Source organism: Pholis gunnellus, assembly GCF_910591455.1.
Source record: "Pholis gunnellus genome assembly, chromosome: 7".
Taxonomy (NCBI): Eukaryota; Metazoa; Chordata; class Actinopteri; order Perciformes; family Pholidae; genus Pholis; species Pholis gunnellus.
Window position 1 is genome coordinate 7,079,872 of NC_136533.1, and position 12,479 is coordinate 7,092,350.

The 12,479-nt window shown below is 40.8% G+C and overlaps 1 protein-coding gene across 1 annotated transcript; it reads left to right on the forward strand.

Annotated features, from left to right (window-relative positions):
• The first annotated feature begins 180 nt into the window (after nt 1–180).
• On the forward strand, nt 181–4,187 carry cdkn1bb (cyclin dependent kinase inhibitor 1Bb). Its single transcript, XM_079163611.1, has 3 exons — nt 181–934; nt 1,168–1,294; nt 2,654–4,187. The coding sequence occupies exons 1-2, from the start codon at nt 493–495 to the stop codon at nt 1,281–1,283; spliced, it is 558 nt and encodes a 185-aa protein (XP_079019737.1). The 5' UTR covers nt 181–492; the 3' UTR covers nt 1,284–1,294; nt 2,654–4,187.
• The last annotated feature ends 8,292 nt before the right edge of the window (nt 4,188–12,479 follow it).

The window sequence follows — 12,479 nt, forward strand, 5'->3', positions numbered from 1 at the left end:
AGCTGGTCCACCTTAAGAGAAGTGGGCGGGTTTAAGCAGCTTGACCAATGAGCGGTCTTCTTCGCATTTAAATAGCTCTGTGTGTCAATCACCATTCCCCCCCCCCCCCCCCCCCTCTCCCTTTAGTCAGGCTCCACTCTCAATCCCGAGTAACGCTACATCTCTCAATCGCCATATTGGGTACTGAGGTTTGTCCGCAATTGCTCTCACTACGGGACGAAATTGACAGAGCGGCTTCGGTTCCCTGGGCACCTTTTGACTAGATGATCCGCGGAGACTACTTTCGGCTTCAAAAACACGGCGACCGTTACCGTTTCCAGCCCGACTTACGCATGGCATAAGTCCTTTTTTTACGCTCGTTTTGGATCCAGCTCAGCGTCGAGGAGATACCCGTTGTTTTTGATCGGTGTGTGTGTGTTTTTCTTTTTCTTTTTTTAAACTGGACGCTCCCGGCTGTTTGCAAAAATCCTGTCTTTCTTTTTTCGGGGGAAAATGTCAGATGTTCGACTATCAAACGGGAGCCCGACGTTGGAGCGGACGGACTCCCGGGTGTCGGATCACCCGAAACCGTCGGCTTGCAGGAGCCTCTTCGGCTTCGTGGATCACGAAGAGTTAAAGAGGGATTTAAAGGGACATTTGCGGGAGATGGAAGAGGCTGCCTCCGCCAAGTGGGGCTTCGACTTCGCCAATCACACGCCGCTGGTCAACGCCAGGCTCGAGTGGGAATTAGTGGATTGCAGAGACGTCCCGAGTTTCTACAACAAGCAGCCGCGGAGGGAGAAGGGCGTCTGCTCCGCCGGGAATAACAATGTGGATCTAAACGGGAATCATAGCTGTGTTGTGGTGGCTTCGAGCGAGGACACCGACCGCTCCGACGGACAGATGGAATGCACGGAACAGTGCACCGGACTGAGGAAAAGACCAGCGTGTCGCGGTGAGTTACTGGTAGCCGGACCGGTGCGTATGGCACATCACAGATCAGTTGTGTTACGCTCATTACGCACTGGAGATACTTAACTATCCTTTAAACATGTGCATCCTAAAAGGCGTGTGCTAACATTCAGCACGAGAGTTCAATTAGACGATCATGTTATGATAGATTTCTTCTCGGTATTTTTTTTTTGTATTTATTTTTTAATACTCACTGCTGTTTTGTTTTTTTTGCAGACCCCTCAACCCAAAATAAGAGATCACACAGCAGCTCAGATGAGGTGACTTACCCGAGCCTGAGCCACTCTACAGAACACACACCCAGAAAGACCAGTCCCAAGAGGCAGACGTGAGGACGAGCACGGTAAGGGGGCAACTTTCTGCTTTGAGGCAACTTTTTAATGTGTTTTTTAATGTGCTTCTGCATGGTGTAACTACAGTTAGTGGTATATTCGAGTCACACCCCCCCCCCCCCCCCCCCTCTCCCAGCTCTATAGCTGCAATTTGAACAAAACACACTTTAAAAAACATATTTATTTTAATATCCCAATGGAATCAGGCGGTGTCCTTAATGCAACCCAATGTGCAGTGTAGTTTGCATAATAGTAATTCATTTGGATTTAATTTGGCGGTGCTGTCGAGTTCATTGAGTGTTGTAGTGATAGTGTGAGTAACAGTGGTGTGTTTGCACTCAAACGTGTCTCGATTCAATAGGATCGATCCAAGAAGAGTTATGAGTGGCTTCACTTTTCTTTCTTTTTTTTTTTTTTACTACTACAGCCGCTGGCTGCCTGAGTTTCCGACTAAACTGTAAACAACAAGTGTGCTGAACAACAGCGTAGTAGTAACACGTCAGCAGCCACTGCCCTCAGAGCAGAGCAGGGACGGGAAGGGGCAGGTCTCTCTCGCTCTCTCTCTCCGTGTGTGTACGCGCGTGTGTGTGTGGTGCACACTAATGTTACAACACACACATCTGTCTCTGCTGCCGGCGCAGAGTGTGTGTGTGCAGAAGAGCCGCGCAGCTTTCTGAAATCTAGTGCGCTTGTTGGCCAAAGCGGAGGGAGAACAGGCATGAAATGTGTCATTGCCGTGGCAGGACGTGAACTGTCAAAGGCTGCGAGTGCAGGATAAAGCACCTAATCTTGCCCCTTTTTTTTTGAATATATTTTAGTTTTTTTTTAAATTGGTAGAAAGTGTTTTTGGGGGATGGCTAACATTTTCCTTTAGTCCACTCAAATATGTCTCCAAAACATGGCGTTTTTGAAGAAGAAACACGAGTTTATAGTTCTCTGAAAAATATCAAGAGTTTTTGGCCTTATGATAGCCACCTTCTAAAAATTATTGTTATAAATTATAAGTGTGAAATTGGTGCAAGTGCTGCTGTTTAATCACACCTTCTGCTATTTTTGAACCTATATTTTTTTTGCGAAGTGTCTTATGAATGCTTGCATCAGTTTAGTAACTCAGTGGAAGCTGCAATGCTTTTTTGTTTTTTTCGCACTGTATTTTTGGATGCTGTCTTGTTGTGTTGAAGATAATCCTCCCTGTTTGTCAAAGTGCAAGAGGACGTAGTTTTTTATGTTTAACTGAAAACTTTGCACAAAGCGTTCTGTCTATTCTCACTGATTCGCAAACGTTTTCTGCAAGTAATGCATGACAGTCAGTGTCTCAACCATGCCCGCTCTTATTTATTATTTTTTTTTCATCCAATTTTCCCCCACAGAGCCGGAGATGCGTTTCCCCTTTCAAGTGGGAAAACCTCAGTGTTGGTCGACATTGGAGGAGGAACTACACAGCATCAGAAACATATCAGGTCTCCTGAAGACGGGGGAGGACGCTGTTGAAGCACTGAATAGAAACACTAAAGTTGTGGCACTCAATTAAAAAGTTACTGCCTCTAAAAGCAGTCAATGTAGCAGTGTGCAATTAGGTTTGATTTCCTTTTTTGCTCCTTTTTTTTTTTACTACCTGTGTAAATAAATATGCATATTCTATTATATTTCTTTCCATATGTAGCACATAAGAAAACATTATGATTTGAACACCAATCCTTTATGTAAAAAGGTGTGAATTTTGATTTGACTTGAAGAATTGCAGTGTAGTTTGATACGTGTTTCCAAAATGCTGTTGTGTTTTTATTTTATTTTATGAAAAGCAGTGTGACTCTTGACACAGTCCCAGAATGCTACATTTAAAACAAAATCATGGCTTCTTACAGTTTCTTACCAGTGTATCTTCACTCCGTCATCTTCCCAACTCCGCAGTGAAGAACGGTACAAATGTAGCTCATCTGTTGTTTATTTTTCCTTCCTCTGGTCACTTCAGTGTCACCAATTGCAGGTTCTCCTATAAGATCCGTTTCCCACAGGAAAAAAAAAGAGTAATATTTCTGCTCGCGTTTCCTTTTACATCGCCCACTATTTATTTTTGAGTTGCTTTTAGCATCGGTTGGTTCCTGGAATATGATCAACTTTTTTTTTTTTTCTCAAGTTCTCCTGCACACCTCGGCCACATTGTGGGGGTGTGTTTTGATTTGGAGTTGTGAGGTACTCAGATATTGAAGGACAAAGACCGTACAAACTGCACAGGTTGCGTAAAAAGTCATCCTCTCCTTGACTATAATCTTTTTGTTTCATCAGCCTCCAGAGAGGTTTTCTGAAAAGGGTTGAATGTCCTACAATACCAAATACATGGTTGCTTCAGAATGGTTGCCTGTGCCCCTTAATTGACTTCACATTTTTGTGTGAAAACCTAGACTTAAATTTTCATTTGTTTGTACTTGTTTCACCAATGTTGTTAGCCTGCTGAGGATGCAAACGTGAGCGTCTAAAAGCTTCCCTTTATTTGCCTAAAGTGTGGCTTATGTTCAAAGAGACCAGTGTACACCTGGATGGAGAGAGAGAGAGAGAGCAGCTTTTCTCAGAAATGCAGTCACCATGCCTGTGTATTTGTGTTCAACTTTGCAATGTACCTATGTACATAATTTTGTAAAAACACTGAGAAATTATACTAACTTATTTATGTCAAGCTTTTTTTTTATGTAGAATAAAAAAAAAAATGGGTTTTTGATTACGGTTATCCAAAGTGGCATTTACTTTATTATAATTGTCTTATTTTGTAAAAGCATATTTTTGGTAGTTTTTTTTTTTTTTTATCAATAAGGTTGCAAACTGAGCCTGATAAAATATTTGATGTGCATTTTGTAATGTGTGGTTATAAAATGTGTTGCAATCAATTAAAAGAGAAAATTCAATCTATCTGACTTTTGGTTACTTTTTAAACCTGCTGCAGCTTGTTTGGTTTAATCTATTAAAACTTTGCATTCGCTAAACTCACCCTATGGGTCTCTTTGTGGGTTAGCTTGGCCAATGCAGAAAAAAATATAGCATCAAAATGTTGTTACACTATTAAAGTCCGAAGTGCAGAGCATTGGCAGCAGCTGTGAGTGCATTGCTGTGCATGGAGGCATCCTGGTTCAATGTAGTGACACTCCCAATATGAATCTGCCAGTTATTTGAGTGGGCTGATGATTGACACCTTGGTCATCCAATGAAAAAAGAGTGTGGAAAGCAGACCACTTGTTGCAGCCAGTAATATTTAGTGACTTATCATGGGAATGGCTTCCGTGGAAAATAAATGTAAGTGCTTTGAGCTCAGAATACGATCCTCAACTCTAAGGTGAAATGCTGCAAGTTGAATTCTTTTTTTACTTGTTCACTGGCCTCAGTAGCATCTTTAATTCTGTGAGTGTGTGTGTGTGTGTGTGTGTGTGTGTGTGAGAGAGAGAAGAGCAGAGCAGGATAGACTGCTCTCCCTTTTAAATCTTTTGTAGTGTGTTTTAAATTATTATATATTTTATTATTATATATCTTAATTTTTGAATTGTTTGTACCATTAATAAGATTATCACATTATTAAAATTTTGAAGAAAACAAAATGTTTGTAGAATGTGCTATGCTTAGTAGTGCTCATGGGAAGTGTATTTTTGTACCTCTTATTTAAATCTAAAATTGGGAATTAATGATAAAAAAATCCATCTTCTATTTCAAATATGTTAATATAATTATTGATTTTGTTCTAATATTTAGTGATAGACTCGCATTATAAAACTGAAAAAAACACCTTTTTAAATAGAAACCCAACCTTGTAGTCACTTAACTGCTTAAACAAAATCATGTTTGCACCAATGCAACTTGTAAAATTGTTAAAATATTTTGTTTTATCTTACATATGAATTTCTAGTCATTGTCAACATGCCAACAGCAGAGCCCTAATCCGTGGCGAGACGCTCTTTGACCTGAAGTAACTCTATACTTCACGTGTCTCGGTTTCTGTCATGGCACATCTTCTGCTGTAAAACCCAAAAGAATGCTTTCACTGCACGGCATCTCCTCGCTTCCTCCCTGTGCCACCGACACAGGAAGACACCTGCAGCAGCGCTGGTCCTGAAGTGTGCAGGTGGGTAACCTCAGCTCAGCCGTCCACCCCCACTCTGAGCCCGGCCCATTGTCCCAGTGTGTGGGCTTTTGTGTGAAGGGCCATTGTGAGGGGCCGGGGCCGGTCACTGTTGTGTCTGGGGCTTCTCTGCTCAGACAAAGAGCCCGTCTAGGAGCCTCCACCCTGCCCAAACAGAAGACTGACTGACTGACTGGGTGTCTGGGTGTCTGACTGACTGCTTGACTAGGTGGCTCGCTGGCTGACTAACTGACTGACTGAATGGTTGACTGATTGATCGGATGGAGACAGAAAAGGGGGAAGTGTGTGTTGACAAATTTTGGATAATAAGCGTTCAATACAAATATATTTTTTTATAATGGTGAAAATGTACGTGCACCTTTGCTTTTGAATGTAGTATTTTTTGTGTAATTATAACAATTACTGTGGGTTTTTTTCACAATAAAAAAATGTGTGTTTGAGAAAAGTGTGTGTGTATGTGTGTGGTTGAGTTGGAGAATTGCATGTCTACAGAGAGCCTTATATGCTACAGGTACAGCATATTAACAAAGCATCATTTTTGTATCTATTTATTCAGTGAGCACGTGCATGTATGGCAATCAGTGGCGTCAACACCTGTTATTACTCAAGTTCAACACGACCATTATCTTATTTCTTCAGGCAGTGGGAGGTGCAATCTCATCACACTGATGTAATACCTACAGTTACTGCAACATGTTTTATTGTTTGTCAGAGTCTGACAGATGTCCTTATTAATAGCATTATTAAATAGCATTTATCATATATTTCTGTCCTGCACGTGCATTGACAGATAATGCCTTATCATTCCATTCTCTTCAAGCGGTTCATCGGCACCGAGTCATTGCTGAGCAGCTCCCTGTAGATGATGTCTGCTTAAACTAAACAGTTTATTGTAAGCACCACATTTCAAGAGGGTCAGTTATTCAGCAGGGCATTGATACACTATGACGCAACAACCTCTCCTTGCATAAGAAACACCTTTTTCTTTGCTGTCACAGCAGGAATGTCCCTGAAAGCATTCCTGTAACACTCCGACACTCCATCGCAGCCACCCAAACACGACCACAAGTGAGCTCGAGGAAATTCCAGTGAGCCAGTCAATCAGAGAACGTAGAAGGCATCGTCGCATGTGCCAAGAATTCACACTTCCTTGCTGTATCAACAGTAACAGGTTATATCTTTTCCTGTTAACCGCCCCGGCACTTAATATAAAGTCACAAGTTCCTCCCCGTGCTTCCTGCCTAGGCCACAACCCACGTCACCAAGTTATTCCCTTGGCACCCCACGCTCTGAATGTGGAGAAAGCAAGTGCCCACAAACAAACCCCTAACGTCTCTCTCTCTCTCTCTCTCTCTCTCTCTCTCTCTCTCTCTCTCTCTCTCTCTCTCTCTCTCTCTCTCTCGCTCTCTCTCTCTCTCTCTTCCCTCTGTTCCCTCTGTTCCATTATCTCTCCGTCGTGCGTCTAGCAGGCCAAATTGCATTTCAAATTCTCTATTTTATTTTCCGCTTCTCCGAGCGTTTGTTTTAGAATGCCCGGAGTGGGTGGTGCTCAATTGGATTCAGTGAGCCAGGAAAGCTGTATCAATACAGTAAAAAATAAATAAAAAAAAAAACAATTTCATTGAACAGCGAATCTCTGACCTCGCTTTGGTTTCTCAAATGTGCTGCAGTGTGTGATGTGCGGAGCGTGCGAGAGACTCCGGGGGATGAGTGACAGGCAGAGGAGGGGGAGGCGAGGTTAGAGGGAGATGCTGCGGAGCATCGAATGACAGATGTGCAGATGTGCGTCTGTGCTGCGTTTTCGCAGGGAAGAAGAGGGGGAGGGGGGGGGGGTAATGCTCATTAAAGCAGCGCACCTGCAGCCTATCAAAGAGCCTTTATCTTTTATCAAGGCAAATCTGCTCAAGCACGCAGCGCGAGAGACGTGAAAAGAAGCAGGCCGTGCTGCACGCTCAGTCTGACTCATTCTCTCTGTGCGTCTCCTGACCAGGGGATGGTACCTGGCCCCGTTAATCCTGTGAGGAATGCGCGAGGATGCGTTTAGATGCATTTGGCCGAGAAATAGAGGCAGAGCTTCCAGCTGGAACATCTGTGCGGAGAATCTCACTGTGATATCTTTAGCCAACAGGAGGGAGTCACACCGTAGATTATCTATGTATGAGGCTCTACTGCAACTATATGTGCACTCTGATCATGTCTAAATACAGTCATGATATCAGGTCACAGGACGCTTTAACTTTGCTATACTGCATCCTCAAACAAAACTTGGATACACTGGTTTGAAATACTTAAAAAAAATAAAATAAAGTCTCTTATTTCCTTCGAAGATTTTAGAATATCATTCTAAAGCACTTTGGATGCTACTTGTAATTGCTCTTCTTAATGTGTACTACTCTGTGTATGTCAACTGTGTGTTTGGTGTGAATTTCTGTGTTTTTGTGCATGATCATATATTCTCTTTTGATCTCAATGAGATTACTTGTTTCAATAAAATCTGCAAAAAACTGCAACTAATGATTACTTTCATTATTAATAAAAATGTGGATTTTATTTCCTCCTTTTAATCAATTTAGCATTTAGTTGTTGACTGACTAAACAATTAATTGACCAATCATTTCAGCATTCAAATATATTCATTAATACATACCCTGACTTATTTGACCTGTTAGGGCCAGGTTCCAACATACAATGTTAATAACAGTAAGGGTGGAAGTCACGGATAAATCATTTCATTGGCAGGGGGATTTTGTGTGAGTGTGTAACTGTAGTGATACATAGCAGTTCACTGGGGTGGAGACACAGGGCTTCATATTAAGTTAATTTGTGTGTGAGTGTTATGTTATGTCGACTTATATCTGCATAATGATTTTGACTAATGCATGATCAAATGTAGCTCTTATCTTAAATATTGTGCTACAGATGTATTTGTGTGGTGTAACCGTCTGCATAATGTGTGTAAACTATAGCAGAATGGCTTTTCCACACAAATGATGACGACAGCACGGGTGTGTTAGGAAGTGATGCCAGTTTGACGTGAAGCCAAATATTTCCATATGATGCAACTTTTTGTAACATTTGCAGAAGTGTATGTGGCAATAATTCCATTCAGTCAAAATAGATCTCACAACCCTGACCACAGTACACATCAAATGACATCCCATCCACCCAGCCGGCCTTGCCATAATGTCTAAACCAATGACATGGGAACACTGTTGGTTAAAAATGACACCGAATGGAAAACTGTCTTTAGCGTTTTTTTGGATCGGTACCAGAAATGCATAAACTTTCCACTTTTCATGAGCAATAAAGTGGTCCACATTTCATATGAATATACCCTGACTTCTCTCTAATGGGTCTTTTTTTTTCTCCCTGTCCTGCTTCTGCTGCCCTCATCAGGAGGCCCGTGAGGCCTCTGTGCTGCTGGGTCTTCAGCTCTGGTGTTGAAAAGATTCCTGCCATAAGAATGAGTGAACATGTTCTCTAACACAGGACTTGATGAGAAAAACAGACTCTTCTCCATATGAAACCCACCTCTGCTTTTGGACAGCCGTGGATGTGGTCCACTGGCTTCCCAATATTCAATTTTTCACTTTGTTTTCAATTTTCACTCACTGCACAGTGCAGTGTTGCTGTTTTGGGGGGTTTTGAGCCACCTTGCTGTCCAAGCTGTGCATATTACTCTAAAAAAACTGCTCTAAATAACAGACTAGACAGAGGTTGATCAGGATTAGGAATAGTTGATGGTTGGATAGAAATCAGCGTCTACCGCATCTCCTCCCCAATAAACCTCATTCTTCTGAGAATTTGTGTTGTGTGTATAAAGAAGTGTGAAATAATGAAACCATGTTCCACAGAATTGCACGACAACCTTTTTCTAGTAATCCTCAAGCATTATGCTCATGTTCTGTTTTCACTTCCCTTTTTCTATTAAAAATACTTTAACAAATCTATACATATCTCCAGACTGACAGTCAAAGCTTGTACTGTATTGACTTCTGTGTTGTTTTACAGTAACCCCCCCCCTTCCTCCCTTTCTGTCTTACAGTAGCTCCATGGTGCAGCTGTCCACCATGCCTAACATTCTGCCTCGGCTGGCCAAACTGGCGCACCACTGAAGTCCTTCCAGTTTCTAGCTAGGAATTCTCTTTCTGTCTGGGGGAAAAGTCCCCAATAATATGACCTATATAGCCCCCAGCTTTCCTTTGCACGCCCTACCGCACCTCTGCAGCGCTCCTGACAACACATTAGCAGCAGTCTCACTTCGCATAGCCGGTCCTCGGCGGGGTTTCCGTGGCTGCCTGGAACCAGAATGTGAAACTGAGCAGCTCAGACGGATCTTTGGATCTGATCAGTGCCGGTTTGTTCTGTTGCTCTTGGATGCTGAGCTTTCCTCCGGACGCAGGGAGGGATGAGGCACGGTGAGCCACAGACATATGGCTGAGGGAAACCGCGTAAGGTCAAAGGTCACAAGGGGTCAACCTAACCTCCTGGCCTCTGGTTGATTTATAATCCCATGGGGTGATGTCGCCCTGCTCAGGCCGAACAGAGGAGGGGTCAAAGGGCGTACTGTATCTGTTGTGAAAGGTTGCAGAGAAACCCATTTTTCTTAGATAGGGATAAGTGGATGCAGAGGGCCCTGAAAACAAAGCTTTAACTACTCTAGCTCCATTTAAGATGAGGAACTTAACCACTGCTGCATTTCCCACAGGCATGTAGTCAATACTTAAGTAACGATAGGGCTTAACAGGGATTTTTTTCATGTTAGGCTCAACATGAATAGCGGTGTCTCGTGTCTCTTGTTACTTAATCTTGACCTTGGTAGACCTGCTTTCACACCAAACTGCCTACACACAAACATTTACGTAAGCCAACAATAATTCTACAATACAAATGTTTTTCTTCCAAGCAACTCCCCTTCAGTTCCCGTATGAGCTGGGTATTCTCTTTTTTTTTTTTTATGTGGTAGCACAGTACTACTTAACACTATTAGGATCACAGGTGTGTGTTTATTGGATGTTTTAGGATGGCTTTGAGCCAGCCTGTCTATAATAAACTGGAACAGTATAATTTATGCTTGAAGACCAAAAATGGGATGGTCAAATATTCTATGGTATAGAGGTGCATGGGAGGGCAAGGAGCTGCACCAACTGTCCTCCAGACAACTGCTGGCCTCAGCTATTTAGGGACAACTCCTGACAGAGTGGCTGGCATCAGCTGCTGCTGACATTGTTTGTCACAATCCTGGTTGATACGATACACACACACACACATGCACACACACCTGTTGACCCATATCTGCTTTCATATAGCACTGCTGGGCCTCCATGCCTGGGCCTCTCTAGACAGGTGGCCTCCAAGCACCCCCATGGTGGCCAGGCACGGCCTCACTGCCTGACAACTACCACCCACTCACCGGCCACAGCCTCCCAGCTGAGCCTGTTTGGCAGCTTTTTTGACAAGGGACCTTTTTTGTGGGTTTCAACAATAATCACTAGTCTGCTGGATTTCCAGCCGAACAACACTCATGCCACATATGGCTTTGTGAATTTCTGAACTTGTCATAGCTCCTTTGAAAACATCTTTTTTTTATGGCTTAATATGTAAAATGTTTAATTTCAAAATTAGATATCCACCAATAAAGAAACACACGTTATTTCAAGATACATTATTGAATTTTATCATTACAATATTAAGTAATCTTAAAGCTGCAAATTCAAAAAGATTTTCCAGAAAATGCAAATGTGCGTTTCCATCCACAACTGTTATATGACTATTAGGAGTCGGCTCAGGAAGGTAAACAACTGTTGTTGCTTATTTTCTAGTCAGTTTTTATGGTATACCATATATATGAGATTTGTATGGTATACTATACCATGACCTTTTCTATAACAAACCATTCTATGACTTTGTATCACATAGTATACAGGGACATTTTATGACCTATTATACTATGACTTTTTGATGACATTTTTATGGCATGCTATACTATTCCTGACAGGTTTTGTGACATATTATTACCTTGATATGACAAACTGTATTATGGCTTATTTTATGACATAACATAATATGACTTCTTTATGGCATACTAGACTCTGACTTTATCACAACATACTAGACTATGACTTTATCACAACATAGTATCCTATGAATTTTTTACAACCTCTGTATTGTAAAAATGATGTCTCACTATTCCATGACTTTTTTAATGACATAATAAACATTGAATTTTATGATATATTATATTGTGAATTTGTATGGCACACTATACTATGACATTTTTACAAAATAATTTACCATGCCTTTTTATGGCATAATATATACTATACCTTTTTTTACCAGATATGACACTGTAACGTTTTATTTGGCATACTATACTATGGCTGTTTTAACAACATACTACACTGACTTTTTATGACATATGACATACTATGGTATGACCTTATTTAGTCTTTTAATGACATCCTATTCTATACTCTTTGAAAGACGTTTTTGACATTCTATTTTAAGGCTTATTATATATATATAGTTATTTATTAAATATTTTACAACAACCTTTTATTGACTATACTATGACTTTTTTACAACATGCTATACTATGCCTTTTTATGCCTTTTTTATATACTTTACTCAGGGTTTTTAATGACATATGATACGATGGCTTTTATATGATTTTTTTAGGATATACTATACTATGACTTTTTATTGACTTTCTTGACATACTTTACTATGGTTTTCTATGATGTACCATACATTGGCTTTTTAATGCTATACTACACAATGGCTTATTTATAAACTATACTATGACAGTTTTATGACACACTATATTATGGCTTTTTTAATTTACTTTTTTATGACTTTCTCCAAGAATATGGCTTTTATATTATTTATGACATACTATTTTATAACTTTTTCGTGACATTTTTAACATGATATACTATAGCTTTTTATAACAAACTTTACCATGACTTTTCATGACATACATTAAAATGACTTTTCTATGATTTATTTTGACATATTATAATAAAGGTTTTTACTACAGTACTAATTTTTTGCTCGGAGTAATTTGAAAGATG